At 35.8% G+C, this 21,730-nt stretch overlaps 4 protein-coding genes across 7 annotated transcripts in view; 3 read left to right on the forward strand and 1 right to left on the reverse strand.

The window, feature by feature from the left end:
* Positions 1-410: 410 nt before the first annotated feature.
* cacfd1 (calcium channel flower domain containing 1) lies at positions 411-7,323 on the reverse strand. The gene is made up of 5 exons (XM_043234313.1): positions 6,722-7,323; positions 4,529-4,601; positions 4,328-4,453; positions 3,186-3,293; positions 411-2,940 (listed from the first exon to the last, which is right to left on the reverse strand). The coding sequence occupies exons 1-5, from the start codon at positions 6,828-6,830 to the stop codon at positions 2,850-2,852; spliced, it is 507 nt and encodes a 168-aa protein (XP_043090248.1). The 5' UTR covers positions 6,831-7,323; the 3' UTR covers positions 411-2,849.
* A 1,064-nt stretch (positions 7,324-8,387) lies between these two features.
* Positions 8,388-14,590, forward strand: mob1bb (MOB kinase activator 1Bb). Its single transcript, XM_043234447.1, has 6 exons — positions 8,388-8,544; positions 10,162-10,328; positions 11,611-11,704; positions 11,782-11,915; positions 12,244-12,407; positions 13,182-14,590. The coding sequence occupies exons 1-6, from the start codon at positions 8,531-8,533 to the stop codon at positions 13,257-13,259; spliced, it is 651 nt and encodes a 216-aa protein (XP_043090382.1). The 5' UTR covers positions 8,388-8,530; the 3' UTR covers positions 13,260-14,590.
* A 245-nt stretch (positions 14,591-14,835) lies between these two features.
* dck (deoxycytidine kinase) lies at positions 14,836-19,253 on the forward strand. The gene is made up of 7 exons (XM_043234238.1): positions 14,836-15,012; positions 15,471-15,586; positions 17,203-17,396; positions 17,554-17,701; positions 17,784-17,899; positions 18,569-18,668; positions 19,037-19,253. Exons 1-7 carry the CDS (start codon positions 14,922-14,924, stop codon positions 19,061-19,063), a joined length of 792 nt encoding a protein of 263 aa, XP_043090173.1. The 5' UTR covers positions 14,836-14,921; the 3' UTR covers positions 19,064-19,253.
* Positions 19,254-20,774: 1,521 nt separating this feature from the next.
* Positions 20,775-21,730, forward strand: part of slc4a4b (solute carrier family 4 member 4b) — a 47,072-nt gene continuing 46,116 nt past the window's right edge. For 2 of the 4 annotated variants that reach the window (XM_043234320.1, XM_043234318.1), the window contains exon 1: positions 20,776-21,227. In XM_043234320.1, the coding sequence (XP_043090255.1) occupies positions 21,211-21,227 (17 nt within the window). In that variant the 5' untranslated portion in view covers positions 20,776-21,210. Of the gene's footprint in view, positions 21,228-21,730 lie in introns of all 4 variants that reach the window. The other 2 variants (XM_043234321.1, XM_043234319.1) reach the window with 2 other exon arrangements.

The following is a 21,730-nucleotide window of genomic DNA, read 5'->3' on the forward strand; positions in this document are numbered from 1 at the left end:
TAACTCAGTAAACGCTACAATATAGTGGATAAAATCAGTCTGATTGTTCAGTTTTAACTGATACAGAAGCAGAAGAGGGAATTTTACACTGCTGTCTAGACATGTATATAAAAATATGCATTTTATGCGTCCCTCTCTACAATGTTGGTGTTTTTAAGAATATCATTAGCCTTTTAGCTTGACTGCGTTATCAAGCAGTTGAAGTTTCGCTAATCGCTAATCACAAACCGTCTTGTGAAATGCTAATCATAAAAAACCCACCCCGTGAGCCGTCTTGCACAAATGTTGAATTTCTAGGATATTAAAACCCCTTTAGTTATGTATTTAAAAGTGTCGTTAGCAGTTAATCAAGTTTCAGACATCGGATGTTAGGAGCTCTTACACAGACATAGAACAGGAAAGACGGCAGCTCAGAGACGAAAGTCTTTATTTAGCTCATGGGAAAAAGAAAAAACCTTCATTTTAAAACACATCATTGCAAAGTCAATCATATCCGCCACAAATACACAGAGGGACAAGATCACTGCTAAACAGCTAATGACAATTCAAGTTTATTTTGTGCAGAGCAATTTGTGTTTCAGAAGCTCTTCCCTTTTTTTCCAGTCAGTAGTGTTTAGTCACGGACAAAACTAATGTTGCAGCTTTAGGAAATCCAAATCTGGAAAACCTAGACTGTGTGGTGAATAACGGTTCATTCTACAATACGTGGAGGTGGACATTGAATTTGAGCTGGTTTGTGCGCTGGTGGACACTTCACGGGTTTACAAGGCTCAGATGTCGTCGGAGATCATTTACCTGCTGGAAATTCATGCAAAACATTTGTGAAACGTTTCTCACAAACACCCGGATAACGTTGACCTGGATTCTGCCATGATTAACAAAAAGGTAACTTTTCGAAACGATATCGAAATTTTTAGGAAAAAAATAATTGTGTACTGTCAGATATAAACTTGCAGTTCTGAGGTAAAAAGGCAGAATTGTGAATAAATTTTACGAACTCAAATTTTTTTAAAAACGCAATCACACTTTGTATAATGAAAACGGACTTCCATCTCGTCATAAAATAAAAAAATACATATTTTTAACATTCAGTACGTTACTTGGAGATGTATTTTAATTGTCCTAGTTTTGTTCCTGTAAAATAATTGTATTTAAACCTAAATAAATTATATAAAGGAACAATTTAATTTGAATAAATGTGCTCAACGGATAAGAAAAAGACAAAACGTAGATGAAATACAATCTAGTCCTTGACCAATTTCATGAAATTGACCCTTTAAAGACAAAAGGCAGTAACAGTGTGAACACCACAGTTAGTGCATGACCTCTGACCTCCAAACTAGTTCTTTTATCTTGTAGTTTGTACCTTTGGCTTTCATACTTTCGGTGGTCAGCGTTAAGACTGGCTCAGAAACAAGCGAACAACACGTCATCACAGCATCAACAAACCCAGTCGTTTCTTATTCCAGAAAAGAAGCCCTTCTTCAGCGCAGCAAGAGACGCATGGCTTGAGAGGAAAGACGGACGGAAACACACACACACACACTTGAAACGCACCTCAGCATTCAGAAAAACTCTCACACAAGCTCTTCGATGGACTTCAGTCAGGTGAGTGCCGTATTTCATATCTGACAGGAACGAAAATGAGACTGTGAGGGACGGAAGTACAACGCCTTCAATTAATTTTACTGTTGTTTAACAGCAAACCCAATGTTTAGCTGATGAAACAAAAAAACTCCATAAAGTCCATCCCTCGCAGCTTTGTTTTATCCCTTTTAAAGTGCCCCTATTAGGGGTTATGAAAGTTCATATTTTGGTTTCAGGGGTCCCCAAAAACAGGTCGACATGCATGCAAGGTAAAACAAATATGCATCGTCTCATAAAGCGCATCTATTTTCACCTTATTTGTTCAATGACTCCCAAACGATTCATTTAATGATTCATTTTTGCAAACCCCTTCGGTGATTGGTCGATTTTATTCAGACCGCTGTGAAAAGACCGATAAGTGGGCGGGGATTATGCTAACATTTCAAACTAAAACCGCTTGAAACTCGTTTTAAAAATGAGTCGTTTCAATGATTCAGAGTCGACTCTTTCTTTTGAGAGACAATAACTTCAAACGCGGCGCACTTTTATATTCAAAAATCCTTAAAAATTCTTTAAAATTCAATATGGCACCTAACCCGATTAACATCCATGAAAAGAGAGCACAGATCAGACACTTTCACCAAATAATCAAACAAAGAAAGTGACAGCGAGGTTTTAGAGCAGCGCATAGCATAATTACATTCCACTGTTTCTTACGAACACCAAACATGCTGCAGCAAAGGATTCTGGGTAAAGGCCAGTTAGCAGAGGCACAAAAACACACAAACACACTTCGTTATAATCCCTGCAAGAGGCCCTGCAATTTCCAAAACATGCCTACGCATTAAAGTACAAGTTTGTTCAGTCGTTCAAAAGATTTTCTTGTTTAGAGCAAAGAATTTTGGGAGAAAATCCCAATGGCCGAAAGTTCCGATTCCCTGCGCTGGTGTTGAGGCGGTTCGATGAGAAGAGAGACGGTCGCTGAAGTTAATGCATTCATTTACACTCCAACTTTGGGTCAACGCAAACTAAAATACGTCGTTCTTATAAAGCGAGATGAAAAAAAAAAAAAAAACGAATGTGCATGATAGCGCAACTGAAAAAAACAAAACAAAAAAACAACAAATTAAAACCCATTTTATTAAATAAAATTAAATCCCACACAAACTTCCTGCCTCGTGCTGTCAAAGGTTACACTGCGAGACACTCGGTCAGGTAATGCATGTAGTTACGTGACGGGGAAAAGAGGAGGTAGAGGAGGATCACGGCGCTGAACCGTCTGTCGTTTCTGTCAGTTTCTCTTCGTCGCCCTGTTTTTGGTGCTGCAATCGAGCGTAGCTCACCGCATCGCCTCTGAAACACACAACCATACAGAATTTTGTCAGTGATGGCAAAACATGAAAAGTTTATTTGCAAAAACCCAAAGATTGCGTTTTTTTATTATGTTTTTATTGATTTACTTAGCTGTATTTTATGTCATTTTTTTTTACCTAATCAAAATAACCCAACTGCAGTTTGATCTAGATTAAGTAATGTGCAATGAAACATTATGAAGAGTTACTCGGGTTTGTTGTGTGTAAATGCAAACGTGAACTCACTTCTTTCCGAGGGACGCGAGTCCGTAAAGCACTCCTGTAGCAAAAGCGATGGCGTTACCAAACAGAGTTGTGATGGAAAACGACAGAAAGACGGGAAACAACGCCATCCTGAGAGAGAACGGGAAAACTGTTAATTCTAATTAAAAAATAAATATTGTAGACATTCATTGCAGACAGTATATATAAATAAATTGTAGACAGTTAATGTGTCACGTTTAGTTATTTCACATTTAATATACCTTTCAATAAATATTTGTTAGTTTTATCCAGCAAGGATGCATTAAATTGATCAGAGATGACGATAAAGACAATTATGATGTTACAAAGGATTTCTATTTCATATAAATGCCTTTCTGTTAAGCTTTCTAGGTATCAAAGCAGCAATTCAGCGTATAAAGATGATTTCTGAAAGATCATGTGACACTGAAGGCTGCAGTAATGATGCTTTGCATCACTGGAATAAATTACATGTTATGTTCAAATAAAATAATAAAAAAAAACAGCTATTTTAAATTTTAATAATATTTCACAATATTCCTGCATTTTTTATTAAATACATGCAGTCTTGATGAGCAGAAAAGACTACATTAAAGAAATGGTAAAGTTAAGGAAATTACCTTTCGATGATAGCATATAATATATTAAATTCATGTTTGTTCGTGATATATTAACTAATGTTCACTTATGCAACTAATGTTAAAATGCATTAACAGGCTCTAAAATTAAATTAATATTAATCTAAATTGACATTAAATGCTGTAATAACATTGTCCACTGGGGTCTAGAGATAAAATAACAAATAGATGAATAAATAGTAAAAAAGGAAATTTAAATAAATGAATATGTAAACAGAACTACAATGAGTAAAAACTAATTTAATGTGGAATGTTTATTTTTCGTTAATAATACGTTACGCCTACATTTACTAATCTTTTAGGGCTTTTATTTTATTATTTCACAAATCATTGGCTTGCACTGATTTTTGGATTCCAGTTAATTTATGTGGACAGTTACACCTGACAGTCTACAAAATTTCTCCTCGGCTCGGCGGACGATTTAGCTTTTAGAGTTGCCATGTGTCCCCGTGGATTAAAAAACACTTTGTTGCACAGTAATGGTGATTATCCAGTGAAGGGACTCACCCGCAGTAAAACAGGGCTTTCTGCCAGGGCTTTAGACGGTCGGCACGCGCCGCAATAGCATTCGCAAACTCTACGAACTGACAGCAGAAGGGCACCTCACACAGGAACAACACAAACGCCGTCAACCTGGGGGAAAAAAATAAGATGGCTTATCTTCTCAGCGGCTCGATAAACAGCGGGAACTGAAAAGTGAGTTCTTACACCATCCAAACCCCAGCCGCGATGTTCAAGGGATTCACGGTCACGCAGTTCCAGACGCCCATCGTTGCACATGCTAGAAAAATAATAATAATAATATTATTATTATTATCTATATTTGTCATCTAAATATAAAAATAACCGTTATTACGTTTCTCAGAAGGCCCAAATACGAACCAAATATTTGCCCTATACCAAGCTAATGATTATTTAAAAGTGATGGATAATTTCAAAATAACAAATAAATAATGAGGAAAATGAATGAGTTATATTTTAAAGGATTACTCTAAAGTAATATAGACTTTGATGTTAAGTTAGTTTATTATTAATATGATTAAGCGATTGTGATATGGTGGTCAGAATCAGACTTCTGCGTGTTGAGTAAAACACATGGAGGAGCGGCTGGTCGGCTGGGTTTGATGAGCAGCTGCTGCTGTCATCTGTGTCTCAGCATATGTAGAAGAGAACAGAGGACTATTGATGCCGACTCTCTGTTACACACACATGCTGGCACAACAGGGTGTGTGTGTGTGTGTGTGTGTGTGTTCAGAACTAGTGCAAGCTCAATCTTTGTGTCTAATGAATAATAGTGAACAATGCAGCAGCAATTAAGTGTATCCGCCTACAGCCAAATCAATCAGTATCAGAATACAGGCAGAGACAGGCAGGTTGTGTTTGTTGCTCAGAATGGTTTTTGGCTGGTATCTTGTTTGTTTTTGTAAAAACATACATGCAGACACACACACACATATTCATCAAGTACTTATTATGATATATATATATATATATATATATATATATATATATATATATATATATATATATATAAGCCTCAACCCATTCACAAGTACCAGTACATATACCTATTTATCTGTATGTATGCATGTATGCATGCATATATACATATATACATACACACAACACTTAGTGATCCCTAACAAAAGACATGACAGAACAAAAAGATTAGAAAGAAAAGGGCAGGAGAAAAGAAAGTTGCAGTTGCTATGACACCTGCGTTACCATGACAGTGACTACAAAGAGAGCTCATAGCATCTCACAGGGAGTTTACACCTCAATTCTGATGCATATTTACCACTGCATTAAGGATTGAAAGCACTTAAAACACTTTATACAAACTAATTTCCCTCACTTCGATATATAATTTTGAAGGATTATGCATTTCATATACTAGTGCATTTGACACTGTATGTATGACCCTGGATCTGAAAGTAATTGTTTGTATGTGTTGATTCTCCATGCCAGAATGCCTGCTGGTTGTCTATGAGTCACTGTCTGAAGGTGTGATTGATCAGACATGTCTTTGTTCAAAGCAGTGATCTCATTGAATCTAGATGATATAGTAATTGATAATAATCGATAATACGGATCACCTACGTTATATCAAGCAGGGTTTTCTGGAAAAAGTTTGAGAAAATTAGTTAAAAATGTTTCATTAAAAATAAACTTAAAATAAATATGTTTGATTAAAATAAATATCAAGATATATATATATATATATATATATATATATATATATATATATATATATATATATATATATATATATATATATTAATTTAAATAAATGAGTTGAGAGTAAAATAAATAGATGCGAGTAAAATAGTTTGATGAGTGTAAATACAAAGAATTTAACTTTAGAATAACTTTAATTCAAATACAAAATTTTAGGTTTAAAATTGAGTCAAATAAAAAAAAAAAATATAATTTGATTTAAATAAATACTAGTACCAGTACAGCACTATAGTAGTAGTAGTTGAAAAAATTACAACTAATTATTTTCATATATAAATTATTTTAAATAAATGTTTCACACACATGCATAATATTTTATTTCTATATGAATTGAATCTTTTTATATAAAAAGCTTCCTTTTAAATTACAGCACGGGGTCCCTTGGACAAAGGTGATAATATCTGGCGGTCTGTGACATCTAAAACACTGAAAACCCCTATTGCACAGCTTCCAAGGAAGTGATGTCACGGTCAGCATCTTGACATCATTTGGCGAAACCACTAGACGACGTGTGATTGTGTCGGGTGTAAGACAGTATCGTTGTTGGAAAGGTTTCAGATGCCATCAAACACGGACACAGCCGTCTATCGGCAAACGCACGTGTCTGACGATGCTGCTATTCTGCATTAAACAGCCATATGGCCAGAATCACGTGATACTCACATATGCCACCCAGGACACCGGCCAGTTTGCAGATCCAGCGGTACCACCAGGACATGCCATCGTCCTCTGTGCCGGTTTTGGTTGGAGCTGCCGCCTCTTCTGAGCTCATTTTCCACCGTTAAATTATTCAGACTCCCACTGTCTCACTTACAACTCGCCGGCAGCTGCAGTACCAGCGGCGGCCTGAGGGCGTCGCGCTTTCCCCGTCGAAGACAATGGCTGGAAAGTACAGCTGATTGTAATGCCAGCCAAACAAACAAATTGCGTAATAAAGTTATCAAACAGCCGGCAGCCAAATATATCACCGAAAAAAAATTAGATTGTAAAATCCTCCTTCGTTAAAAATAACGCTGTAAGGACGCTGCCGCGGCGCTATTTATCTGACGCCGATGCTCTTGTTATGGTGTTATATAGAGGCAAAAGAAAGCAAAATAAAATCCGAACGAAAAACGTCTTCTTGGAGAAAAAACGTGTTGAAACGAGTCTTCGGAGAGAGATAATCCTCGATGTAATGTCAGTTTAAGTTAGTAACGCTAGGGCTTTTGCTCCTCTTGTCTTGGAGGTTCCCTTGTCTGCGTTGCATTGTGGGAGGAGCCAATAATGCGTCAGAACGCACGTAAAGCGTCAGGAGCGTCAACCCCGTCAACATATGCGCAGTCAGGACTTTGGATAGTGTGTGTTTGCCATCACAACTTTTTACAGTTTTATTACCGTCTAATATTACTACTAATAGTTTTATTACTGTCTACTATTGCTACTATTGCTATAATTATCATTTTTAGACTGAAAAGTATATAAAATGTATGGTAAACATTTATAAAAACCACTAATAAATTATTATTTTTATTACTACTACTATTCCTATTATCACTACTAGCCTACTACTATTACTACTTCTACTATTATGAGATTGAATCACACAAAAAAATGTTTAACAAGGGAAAACATATATTATTATTGTCATCTCATTAAAAATCTGTTTTAAAAAATATATTTTAAGTGCATAAATTGTATAAATACCTTAAATATGTATAATTAATAATTACATTTATAATTGAATAATATACAATTAGGTTTTAAATAAACGTTTAATTAAAATATATAATATTACAAGAAAATAAGAATTTAAATCAACCTAACAATGCAGTATTATAGTAATATATGAAATGCAACATATTACATAATGGTATATGAAGTAATTATTTTTAAAATAATATTTTATTGTAAAATATAAATTATATAATTATAAATTAGTCTTTTTTTGTTGAGCATATTTTTAAACAAATAACCATCATTTTAAAAAAATAAATAAATGAAACAAAAACTGGGGTCCATTAGTATTCAGTGTTCATGAACAAAAATAGATAATTATTATTTATTTTACTATTATTAAATGATTAATATAAAAATAATATTTAAACTGATTTACAATTGATAAAAATACTTTTGAACAATCAAAATAAAAAATATTTAATTAATTATTATTTATCATTAAGCTAAAAGTTTATTTGCATGTCATGTGACCATATCTGTGGATGAAATATTGATTTAAAATAGAAAATCTATCTGAAGCTGACGTCAGCGACTCGAACCATCGCGAGATTTTGTGGTTTGGCGTTAACGCCGATCTCCAAACCATAAGCCAGTCGTCAGTCTGTGTTTCCTCCACTATAACGTGGTGTACAGATCTACAGATCGCATTAGAGGATCCGCGGCAGCTGTGGGAAGTTTGTTGCCAGGTGTCTCTGAGCTACACGAAGCCGAACCGAAGACCAGCAGGAGAGCCCCGGACCGGCCAGACAAGACAAGATGAGCTTCTTATTGTAAGCGCGACTCTGTGATTTTCATCACTATTTCTGCGTAAATACCAGATTGATAATTTAGCTCGTCTTGCTAAATAGCTTTTGGACCGATGCGACTTCAGTTCAGCGCGTGCAGATCGTTAAATCTGTCAGTATTTCATACAGTACATAATACTGACAGCTGCGTTAAAATATGCTGTTTTTCGCGCAGACGCTTCGGCATCGAAATTATCCCAATTCTGGCACGTTTGCGCCGATTTCTTGGCTCTCTGGTGATGCGCCGGGCTGGAAGGGGGGCACATCTTATGTAATGCATGTTTGTTTCACACTGTGCCGTTCAAAAAGCACGTTGTGTGTGTGTGTCTTGTCACTTTGTTTTTGAGATCAAGCCCGCAAAGCATCCAAAGTTGGCTTATTCTGAACTTTGGCTGTACTTGTATACCGAGCAGCTCAGCTGTTGATGAAACTGCATGAAATGCAATGGTTGCAGCTCTCTCATCTTGCGTTTTTATTCCCCCTAAATTGCAGTTTGGGATTATTCTAATCGTATCGTTTTGGGAGGGAACGGGGTGTATTTGCTTTCTCTGTAATTACTTTAAAGAACATGTTTACATCTTGCAGGAGGAAGGGAGGGAGGGCATCTCAAATGCAGGACATTTCTCAATCAGATGCTGTAATCTTAAAGTCTTGGCAACGGTTTATTGTTATGATGCATCTGAAATTGAATTTGCTGATAAGGTTGTCTAGAGCCATTGGAGAAGTCCATCAGAAGAAAACCGTCCCCCTTCCTCGAAACAGCTGAGAATGATTTCATTAGGAAACTATTGTGAAGTTCTTGTGACAGTTCGCATGTGATTTTGGAGAAGTCGGGAACAAACGCAGACATGTGACCGCTATTCTGACGCTTTTGAGTTTGAATTGAAAAAGGTGTGATCGGCTTTGTGCGTTTCTTTAACGGGAACCGGATAAACAGCATGTCTGTGTTTTGAAGTTTTGCTTTGTAAATCAGATTGAAAATGTGTATAAATTGAGACCTTGCGACACACCCAGGTGCATGTAACAATCCTCACTAGTTTTGACGTTCTTCGAAGGTGTAGTTTAGCCAAAAATGAAAATTTGCTGATAAAGTGCTCCTCAGCCTCAGATTGTTCCTTCGTCAGTTTTGGAGAAACGTAGTGTTATATCACTGTCTCAGCGATGGATCCTTTGCGGTGAATGGGTGGCGTCAGAATGAGAGTCCCAATAGCTGATAAAAACACCACAATAATCCATCAGCTAACATCTTGTGAACGCTGTGTGTTTGTAAGAAACCCATTTTAATCTGCACACCTCTGCTTCCGGTTAAAATCAATAAGCCGTCCTTAGTATTGCTTGTTGTCTCAAAGGGTGACTGAATCAGGATAGAAATATGCACGGATCAAGCTTGCAAACACACAGCCTTTTGCTTCACGAGATATTAATCGATGGATTGCTGTGATGTTTTTATCAGCTGTTTTTACTCTCTTTCTGACGGCACCCATTCACTTCAGAGGAACTAATGTATAGCAAAATTTCTCCAAATCTGATGAAGCTGCAAACTTATCTACATCACGAATATTCCCTTTAAATGGCTTTTTTTTTTTGTTCCATCCCCTTCAGCGGCAACCGTTCGTCTAAGACGTTTAAGCCAAAGAAGAATATTCCGGAAGGCTCTCACCAGTATGAGCTGCTCAAGCACGCCGAAGCCACGCTGGGCAGCGGTAACCTGCGTATGGCCGTCATGCTTCCCAACGGAGAAGATCTCAACGAATGGGTGGCCGTCAACAGTAAGAACCAAGAGCGATATCACGCTTAATAATCATCCCCGCACCCACAAAATGAATCATTTGTTCAGTTTCCGGTGCGTTTTGTTATTGCAGATGGCTTTCTTGTTTCCCTCTGTGCGCGCAGTTGCTTTTCTCGTTCCCTTCTTAACAACTTTGACCCTTGACCTATTGATGAGTACAAACCAGACCCATCCTGTCTTTACCGATCACTCAATCTGTCCCGAGAGACCATCGCTAAATTACTAGCACACCTCCTCCGGCACGCACGCATCCAGCAGTGTGAGACTGCTAGTGAAAACAATGCCTTTTGTTGTCATTTTTAAAATTCGTCAAGGAAAATGAGCATTAGCGGTATTGCGAGTAATTCACAAAGTCTTGTTTGTCTCTCGAATGACGTCAGCGCCGGAATCGACTCGAAAAAAACCTAATGATCATGTGCTCCGGCATGATTTCGGATGATTCATCTCGAGCATCTTGTGCGTCAGATGAGGCAAGAACTTCTGACTGCCTGTTCCGATTCTGATTATTAATCAAACATTTTTCCTGCCAACTAATTACGGGTCTTTACAGCTGCCAAGCAACCTGCTGCATCAATACAGTATTAAAATGATACTCTGTGTTTCGATTTAAAACAGCTTTAAAGGTAAAGGCAGATCTATCTGCTTTTCAAACAGTAATGTAAAATGAATTAAATGCCGTCGAACGATTAATCGCATCCAAAAAAAAAAGTTTGAAAAAAAAGTGTGCATAATATATGTGTGTGTGTACTGTGTATATTTATTATGTATATATAAATGCATACATACAGTATATATTTATAAAATATTGACATGTATGTATTTATATAATTAATACTATATTTAATGTACAAATCTTTCTTGTGTGCACTTGCATATTTTAAATATACACAATACACGCATGAATAATATTAATTTAATGGTGTTTAATTATTTGACATATATATATATATATATATATATATATATATATATATATATATATATATATATATATATATATATATATATATAGGACAGATAGAATCTACATTATTTATATAAATATCAAATTCTATTATTTTAAAGATGGATTTAAATAAATGATTCACATGATCAGTGACATTAATTAGCTTATTTGACCTGAAATAACTCTTAGAATTCTACTCTGTGTCTTACTTTAAATTTAGCAATGGCACTACTTCTCTAGAAAGAACGTCTAGTTGATCGATCATGCGCAAAATATTAACAATGAGTTAAATGTTTCTGTTTGGTTGCTTTCGCAGCGGTGGACTTCTTTAACCAGATTAACATGCTGTATGGCACCATCACTGATTTCTGCTCGGAGGACAGCTGTCCGGTCATGTCTGCTGGACCAAAGTGAGTGTGTTTGGACAGCGAGGGATGAATGATTGTGTCTGTCTTTGACTCTGCTTCACTCATCTGTTTTACTTTAGATATGAGTATCATTGGGCGGATGGGACCAACATTAAGAAGCCTATTAAGTGCTCGGCTCCCAAGTACATCGATTATCTGATGACGTGGGTTCAAGACCAGCTGGATGACGAGACCCTGTTTCCTTCTAAAATAGGTATCGATTATCACTGAGATACTGTTGTAGTCTGTATTAATAAGGTGTAACTATTGCCTATATTTAATTAAAGTTTAGCTTTTTCTTTTTTTATTTATATCTATATCTATATATATATATATATATATATATATATATATATATATATATATATATATATATATATATATATATATATATATATATATATATATATATATATATATATATATATATATATATACATATACATATACATATATAGATATACATATACATATACATATACATAGATATAGATATATGTCTATAATAGCAGGTCTTGTGGTATTTATCTCCATCTGTCCAGGTGTTCCCTTCCCCAAGAACTTCATGTCTGTGGCCAAGACCATCCTGAAGCGTTTGTTCAGAGTTTATGCTCATATATATCATCAACACTTTGACGCGGTCATGCAGCTTCAGGAGGAAGCTCATCTTAACACGTCTTTCAAACACTTCATCTTCTTTGTACAGGTGCAGCCTTTGAACGTCTTTTAAAAGCGCCTTCACAAGTCACTAAAGCATAGGCTACAGTACCTTATTGCTTTTATAATATGGCAGCAAAAAAGCCATTAATAATCAAAATAAATGACATACTTTCTGTCAAGTAATATTATTCATTAGTCTAAATGTCAAGCTACTGGCAGCATTTAATATAGTATTTAAATGATATGGCATCATAATTTTCATCCAATTATTTTAAAATTATTTATTTTATTTTTATTTAATAAAAATGTTTTTATTAAGGTCATAAATTTGTGTTTTAGCTGTTGCGTTGCTATATAAACAATGCTATTGAACAGGAGGCGGTTTTCAATAAAAAAATACAGTTTAATCAAATTACATGAATAAGTTTGTTTACTGGATGTTTTATTCCTTAAGGATGCATTAAATTGATCAAAAGTGACAGTAATGGCATTCGTAATTTTAAAGAATAAATCCATTTCAAAAATGCTGTTGGGTTTCCGCAAAATATTGAGCGGCGCAAAAGTTTCCTAACAATAATAGTAAATATTTATTGAAAAGTAAATGGGCATTAGAATGATTTCTGAATGATCATGTGACTGGAGTAATGGGATACATTATATTTAAATTATATTTAAGAAAACGGTTACTCTGAATGTTTCACAATATTACAGTTTTACTGTGTATTTTATCAAATAAAAGCCTTAATGAGAATAAGAGTACGGTAGGTTTGGTGTTCTTGAATTTTATATTAATCGAGTTAATTATTTTGTCCCCTTTTAGGAGTTTAACTTGATCGACCGTAAGGAGCTGGCACCTCTTCAAGAGCTCATCGAGAAACTCACTACAAAAGACAGATAAACTGAGACGAGCGGAGGACAAGAAGTTATCGATGAAGAAAAACAGTGGTCCCGCTCTCTCTTCTGACTCTTCCTTCTATCTTTCGCTCTGTACAGATGATTTTAACCCCACAGCACTGCTAGGCAAAGTGAAGGAACGGCACGATGCTAATATTTCTCGATGGGTCGGACGTGATTTTTGGCATTCGATAACAACACGGTGCCCGGATGAAACGGTTAGGTATGATTTAAAGTCCGTCGTATTAGTTCGGTCACTGCGTGGGAGGGATATGAACGTACGGGAGTTGAACCACAGGCTGCAGTGATTCGGTACGGTGCCTATGCCGAAGCAGAGAATAGGTGACTCGCTTTCCTTGACTAGCGTGAATGTGAACGGGTGTTTGATTCTTCAGCGCTCTAATGCTGACAGCAGAAAGATGGAGCAAAATAGCTTAAAAGTCAATTTTCCTATGCAATTATGAACTTATTTGTCCTCGCCGATGTTAAATCGATGCTTGAAGTTCATATCGGTAAAATGTTTTTTTCCTCATATATTTCATATTGAATATCGGTCACTATGAAGGTTTACTTTTAGACAGGTTTTGAATGCTAAAATATGAAGCGTGCATGCTGCAGTCGATGCTTTGTTTGGGAAGCGTTGGCCTCGGAGACAAAAAGAAATGTATGAGAACAGCTCAGAGTCTCTTAAGATGCTTGTTTTGCACAAGCCACGGCTGTTTCAGTTTTTTGTAAAGCGTCGAATTGATGCGACCGGGTTGCCAAACTTTTCTTAAATATTTAAACCGGTTTAATTATTAAAGCATTTCAGTTGAAATACACTTCTTCGTGTGGTCAGAACAGACCTGAAATGTTCAGCACGGGATGAATTTAGCTTTATCGTTTGGTCGTATTAGTCGTCATGGTTAGAAATATTCAGCATTTGGTTCTGAAGTGAATGACTGTGGGCTTTTCTTCTCTACCTCCATTTTAACCTCCCCCCCCCAATCTGCTCTTCTATTACCACTTTTATAGTTGTGTTAAAAAAATTCCTTAGATTTATGTTTCTTGTTTCACGAATGTAATAGTTTTACTTCTAATGGTTTGGACTACGCCGTGGTGTAAAAGTGCCAACCGCTGATTAATATCGGACAGATATGAAGTATTTATAGAGCATTTTTGTCACTGAAATGAGAATATATTTTCCCTGAACTGTATAATAATTAGGTTAGATTAAATATGTAAATACATGCATAAGATTTTCCTGATATTGTTCTAGTTTACATGAATAAAACAATATCACTAACTGATGTTATTTTTGCTGTACATAGAGCAAATAAAACCCTTCTCTTAACATTTCATTTGTGGTTTTCTATGCACGTGTATGTTTTATGTATATAGGCTATATTATATTTTCTGCACATGCGCATAATATTAACTGTTTACTGGTCAAGTAACTTTTTAATATTGTTAATTGTTTTTATAAATTGCTATAACTTGTCCTCAAATGGATTTAAAGTAATATTAAAGAAGCGGTGTTTATGTGAAATGCGGTCTGAAAGCAGCTGTTTCCGGTGGTAGGAGGAACTTGAAGTTTAAGCGCCAGAATTTAATGTCCCGCCTGTTTCTATGATAACTGACTGTACAGAGTGTATTGTACATTTCTGCGACATTGCACGAAGATAACATGTCTCCCACAGCCAAGAGAGCCTGTCCTAGTCCTCTGAACGACAGCCTGGAGAAAAGACTGAAACGCATCTCTATCGAAGGAAACATTGGTAAGACGTTCGTTGTTTGTTTTTTTTTCTGTCAGAACTGTAAGGATATTTCATTGCTGGACAGACACTGAACACCTTTATAAGGTTAAAATGATCTTTCATAGTGAATTAGGATTGTGCGATAAATTAACCGACTTGTGTAGAAAATACGTGTTTATTAACGTACATAACGTTGCTTAGAAACGACCTTGAACATTTTCTGTTATGAATGCGTCGTTTTTATTATGTTTTTGCAAATATTGTGGTTTTAATGCGTGTTCTGTTTACTGAAAACGTAAATTTTGCTTTTAAAATAATAATAATAATAAAAAAAGTCTCAAAATATATCGTAGCGGAAGTTGGGTACGTCTCATATCCGGCTTACCCGCGCTGTTTTTGGTCATATTACTGTTGTGGAAGATTTTTTTTATCGTTAACGTGGTTAATTGCGATATTTATATTTAATGTTTCTGTTCTAGCTGCGGGTAAATCTACTTTTGTTCGCCTGCTGGAGGACTATGATCGAGAATGGGAGGTAGTACCGGAACCCATCGCTAGATGGTGCAATGTACAAACTCACCACAACGAGCATGAGGTACAGTCAAAAATACTGTAAAGATAAACTAGTACACACATATTTAGATTGTAGTAGTGAAATATATACATTTTTAAGAGTGCCCCAAATCTGTTAAAGATTTCACTCATGACATGCACATGAATTAGAGAACAAAATGTGGCATTTATTTTAAACACACAGCATAGTTTTCATTTGTGGCTCATTTCTGAGTGCAGCTGCCACTTTGTTTGATGTTATGTTGTTTTGTTTTTTTGGTGTGGTCTGCATTGACGTTCGAAAACAAGTATCAATATTTTTGTGGTCGCTGTCCGTTGCATGTTTGCTGTATTGTGCGAGTATGATAAGCAGGCCTGTAATCCAGCGCTGTGATGGAAACGGCTCTGGCAAACACCGGTCTCGTCCCCTGGGAATTAACAGATGGTTCAGTCCTGAACAGCTGAGCACTCGAGCAGAACAGAGCTGCTGCTTCACACACTTACTACTGATAAATTTAGTGTTAGGTCAGTTGAGCCTTAACTGGAGTTTGCTCCAGAGGCTGGTCTTTATATCTCACAGTGGACGTCGGTGGCATTTGACCCAGTGCTGAAGTGTCACTTAAATCTGTATTAGCATCTTCGTTATCTAAATGTCACTGTCACCTTGCTTTCTGTGAAGCAGACTAATCGCACTTTAAAAGAATTATGTCTATCTATCTCCGGTATGTGTCTTTATATTAAGAATTTATCAGTCCTTGTGTGATGCAAACAATTGTGTCAGTGTTTTTTTTTTTTTTTTTTATGCTATTAATATATATATATTTTCTTTTTAGATTTTCCATTTTTTTATTTATTATTTTTGGTTTTAAATTAAAATGTCTATATAGTTTTTAATAATTTAGTTTAGTTTAATAATTTAGTTAATAAGTTAGTTTGACTTTATGTACTTAAACTAGGTGAAAATGAGAGATGTTGCTGAAATAAAATTTTTGTTTATATATATATATATATATATATATATATATATATATATATAATATAATATAACAATTTTATTTAATGTAACATTTAGTAACTAAAATAACTTTGCATTGCATATTTAAAGTAGGTTTAATATTGAGAAGTGTAATTTAATTACACCGTGTTTTAATCTATAAAACACTATTAATTTTATAAAATATAATAATGTAATGTATGTTTACGAAACATTAATAATTATAATATAAAATAAGCAAAATATATCAGTATCTGTATGTATTTATCAGCCATTTTATCAGTATTGGATATTTGATGTGTAACAATATTAATAATTCAATAATGACAGTAATGAATGAATATCAAATTTATAAATGTGCATCACAAATAGAAAATGTTCTTTTATTCATTCATTATTTTGGGTATGTTGTGTGTGTGTGTGTAATATATATATATATATATATATATATATATATATATATATATATATATATATATATATTGTTTATGCACACATTATGTAAACAAACATTTATTTTGGATATGATTAATCGTTTGGCAGCACATATATGTCAGTATTTGTATATATTCCTATAAATGCATGTACATGTATGTAATTATCCAAAATATTTCAGTCTGGATTTTGACACAATTTGAAGCCCGAGATAACACGTGTTCGTTCAGGAGCTGACGACCTCTCAGAAGAGCGGAGGAAACGTGCTGCAGATGATGTACGAGAAGCCTGAGCGCTGGGCCTACACCTTCCAGAGCTACGCCTGCATGAGCCGCATCCGCTCGCAGATCAGATCCAGCAACGGAAAGCTGCGCGAGGCCGAGGATCCGGTGCAGTTCTTCGAACGATCCGTGTACAGCGACAGGTAGGTTGCACCTGGCATTAATATCCGTTATCGAACTCCTCGTTTCGTTGATGAAGGGTCTGTGGTCGTTATACAACCGTCATTATGTCACAAAGTCAAATAAATAGAAATATCACCTAATCGGCTTACTTTAATCACCGTGATTGTTGTGCCGCAGGTACATCTTTGCCTCTAACCTCTATGAAAGCGAGTGTGTGAATGAAACCGAGTGGGCGATCTACCAGGACTGGCACAGCTGGCTTCATAAGCAGTTCGGGAAGCACATTGAGCTGGACGGCATCATTTACCTGCGCGCGAAGCCAGAAGTATGAGAGCGCACGCCCGGATGGGGCCTTGATTCTGCTGTGCTGTGAAAAAAGAGCAAATGAGGCAAATTTTGTGTTTCAGAGGTGCTTGGAGCGATTGCATTTGAGAGGAAGAGATGAGGAACAGGGAATCCCACTGGAATATCTGGAGAAACTCCACTATAAACATGAGTGCTGGTTACAGCACAGGACTATGAGGTAACACACACACACACACACACTTACCAGCCATTATAGTGTCTTTACTCATTTATGGTGCTTAAAGTATCACTATGTTTGACACCCTTGGGGGAAAAAAAGCAATTTATGTAAATTAATATACATTTTGATAAATAAGTACAAATGTATTAATTGTATTTATTAAAAAATTTAATGCTTTAATATGTATTTGCCTTTTTAAGGATGTACAATTTAGCGAGATGATACAAAATAATTGTTTTTAATTATGTTACTTTTAATTATTTGTATAGATGGACAGACACATAGATGTATATAATAATATTTACATTTTATGTAGTTAATGTACATTTATTTTGTATGTCTGTAAATTGCAATGAGATTATACAAAAATATTTTTTAAATTATTATTTTATTACACATTTTTAAAATATAATATTTTTATTTATATATTAACATTAAGAATGTAAAATAAATTTAAATAGTTTTTTAAAGTAATTTATATTATATTTTTGTTAATTGATATTTATTGACATCATTTTCTATAAACTTTAAACATGTAAAAATACACCCCTAAATGTAAGTTTATATTTCTGTAAATGTAACTCTTTCTTTAAAAAAAAAAGTACTTATTATATAAATGATATACTGATTGTGTGTGTATGTGTATGTGTGTGTGTGTGTGTGCAGTATGGAGTTTGATTATCTGAATGAAGTGCCGATTCTTACCCTGGATGTCAATGACGATTTTAAAGACAACAAGATCAAGTGTGCTGATATGATTGAGAAGGTATGACACACACCGTAAAGTAAAAAAAAGTTCATATTCTGCCTTTTGTAGTAAAGCGTGAATTTACACGATTGCATTAAGTTCACCACCCAGAGCATTTGATGAGTGAAAGTCTGAGTGATGCTTGTCAAATGTGGCGGAACTGAAGTTAAAACTCATGATGAGGGTGCAACACAGGGACCATTATATACAGTGAAGCAAGCATGTTCTACATGATGTATACTCTACGCACTTACACACTATTCACGTAGTAGAACCCAGACACACTTTCTTTGCATGCCCATGAACGTGCACAGTGTGATGCAAATGTATTAAAGTAAAACCGTTGTGATTTAAAAGGTGATTTGATTCATTTTTTTCCCCTGCAGGTGAAGGAATTTCTGAGCACTCTGTGATTGCGATGAGAAAAGGTGCCTGTTTGCCAAATAATGTATCATTGTGGAGGTTTTTTGTTTGTATTTACCTTTTGTGTGTGTCCGTTTAGCACTTATCAGTGTTTTTATTTAAATTCGTCAACTTTTCTACTTTTATAAATTCAACCATTAAAACAATTACCTTTTATTTCTTTTAAAGAACAAATACGAGTCTTCTGCTCACCGAGGCTCCATTTATTTGATCAAAAATACAGTAAAATACCTAATATTGTGAAATAATATTGCATTCTAAAATCACTGTTTTCTGTTTGAATATAATTTAAAATGTAATTTATTCCTGTGATCAAAGCTGCATTTTCCAGCCACGCGATCCTTTAGAAATCATTCTAATGTGCTGATTCGCTGACGCTCTTCTGTTGTTGTGTGTAGAAAACAGCTGTGCTGATTTAATATTTTTTTTTAGAAACTGACTGATTTTATTTTTCAGGGTTTGCACGATGAATAGGAAGTGCAAAAGAAAATCTTTTGTAATGTTATAAATGCCTTCGCTGTCACTTTTGATCAATTTAATGCGTCCTTGCTGAATAAATGTACAAAAAAAAAATCTTACTGACCCCAAACAGCTATATATATATATATATATATATATATATATATATATATATATATATATATATATATATATATATATATATATTTGACAATTCAGCATTAAGCAAAGCATTCTTGGTGTGACTTTAAAGGAATAGTCTACCCAAAAGCAGCTGAATCATCTTCCAGTCCCGCATGAGGGAGAGTGAATACTGACTTGGGGTTTTTGGGAAAGTTAATGAGTGTGTGCTGATATTCCTAAATGGCCAGTTGGTGGCGCATCTCTACAGCCCTTTAAACACGAGAAGCTTGTGCTATTCCTCGAATTCATAACTCACAGGAATTCATGAGTCATAATTTTCAATCATTAGGTAGAACTGAGATACTCTCAATCATTACTCAGGAGTACAGTAAGTGCGAGGTTTTCGTGAAAGGTGCCTAACCTTCCTGGAGTTTTTCTAAATCGTTAGGAAAATTCTGCTAAATGTTGAGCAAGTATGTATTACCAAATATTTGCACGTCTGCAGGAATCACGAGGAGCATGTTTATCTGTAAGGGTGAAATCATTCAAAAAGAAGTGCTTATAGCTAAGGATAGATGCATCTTGCTATAATCATATAGTCTTATATGTGTATTGATTTCATTTATTTACTTAAGTCATACTACTGAGCATTAATATTTGTGTTACCGAAACACCTACAAATGGGGCAAATTAATAACAACATAGAGGTCAGTGTGTGTGTGTATATATATATGAGTAAAATATTGCCATCATAACTATGTACACAAACAGATATATGTGTAGATACAAAAACATCAAATATATATATATATATATATATATATATATATGAATAAAATAATGGCCTCGTCATATTTGATATCTATAACAGATATACTTGTGTGTGTAGATAGATATTACTTGCTAAAGTCATAGTATACAGCATAAAATAACTTTTCAAACAATGCTTCACCTCGTGCATGTACGCACATTATATATTCATTAGACGCAAACATATATTGCTTGCTAAAGCCGCGTTAACTTTTCTGCTTCTTTAACGCGCCGCACACGTTGCAGGTGTCGCGGAAAGGTCCGCTAACTGCGCGCTTCAGTATTTTTCAGACGCGCCCAGCGTTTCGGATGCAGGTATTCGCTGTCGCATCTCGCATGCTGACCTCTCTCGTCTCATCCTCCCACTGCCGCGTCACGCCGGAGGAGGGCGAGATCTTTAAATATGGAACAAGACTCGAGACGAGCGCTGCGGAGCGCGACGCGACGCGGGCAGGTTTACGCGCAACGTGGAGCGTTTCCCGACGGGACGGAGAGAGCTCGTGAGCCTGTTGCGTTATGACCGCTGGAGTGACCGAACGCATCGTAGTTAGCAGAAGCAGCGGCGAACTATCTCTGGCTCCGGACGAACAGAAGTGAGCGTCCGTATCCAGGCGCGCGGAACTCGGAGCGAACTCGCACTCGCGCGCGTTTTGAAAGTCTTCCCGAAGCCTGGACGCACTTTAACTCGGCGCGAGGAGAAGCGCGAGCGTCTCCGGCAGAAGAGGACGCGCACGGCACCGCCAGCATGGGCGACAAAAACAAGTGAGTGCTTTTATTTGCATGTAATCTTCCCTGTCGGTTGTGTTTCCATGAGTGGATCGAGAACAGCCCTCCCACCCTGGATCTGTCCCGTTTCTTCACCAAAAAGTAAAGGTGTAACAGTATCCTTCAGGACGGAGCAACAGATCCGCTCCGAGTCTGTGCGGTTAAGGCTTCGAGTTTCAGGGACGGAGGTTATTATCTATTAAAGACATTAAACTGGACGTTTGCATGCGTTTGACAGCTCGTGGACATCCTAAAGGTTCAACACCGCTATGGTTTCTTAGGTTCTAGCAAGAACCGCAAATGAAAACTCTTAATTCTTCATCGGTGTGAGCGGTAAAAATTTACATTGCAATAAAATATTCTTTATAGAAGAAAAATGAAATTAATTGTTTTAATTTTTTTAATTGTTCTACAACGATATGGTTCTCTCTCGCTCTCTATTTTAAATTTTTCAATTGGTGAAATAGCTATTCTGTGGTTTCCTTTTGGGTCATTTGAGG

Source organism: Puntigrus tetrazona, unplaced genomic scaffold (assembly GCF_018831695.1).
Source record: "Puntigrus tetrazona isolate hp1 unplaced genomic scaffold, ASM1883169v1 S000001111, whole genome shotgun sequence".
Taxonomy (NCBI): Eukaryota; Metazoa; Chordata; class Actinopteri; order Cypriniformes; family Cyprinidae; genus Puntigrus; species Puntigrus tetrazona.

Coding starts and splice junctions, on each gene's coding strand:
- dck (XM_043234238.1), top strand. CDS start 14,922: ATGTCTCCCACAGCCAAGAGAGCCTGTCCTAGTCCTCTGAACGACAGC. Junction 15,013..15,470: donor CTCTATCGAAGGAAACATTG/GTAAGACGTTCG, acceptor TTTCTGTTCTAG/CTGCGGGTAAATCTACTTTT. Junction 17,397..17,553: donor CGATCCGTGTACAGCGACAG/GTAGGTTGCACC, acceptor GTTGTGCCGCAG/GTACATCTTTGCCTCTAACC.
- cacfd1 (XM_043234313.1), bottom strand. CDS start 6,830: ATGAGCTCAGAAGAGGCGGCAGCTCCAACCAAAACCGGCACAGAGGAC. Junction 4,602..6,721: donor CGGTGTCCTGGGTGGCATAT/GTGAGTATCACG, acceptor TTATTTTTCTAG/CATGTGCAACGATGGGCGTC. Junction 3,294..4,327: donor AAAGCCCTGTTTTACTGCGG/GTGAGTCCCTTC, acceptor GTTCTCTCTCAG/GATGGCGTTGTTTCCCGTCT.
- mob1bb (XM_043234447.1), top strand. Junction 11,705..11,781: donor GTCATGTCTGCTGGACCAAA/GTGAGTGTGTTT, acceptor GTTTTACTTTAG/ATATGAGTATCATTGGGCGG. Junction 12,408..13,181: donor ACTTCATCTTCTTTGTACAG/GTGCAGCCTTTG, acceptor GTCCCCTTTTAG/GAGTTTAACTTGATCGACCG.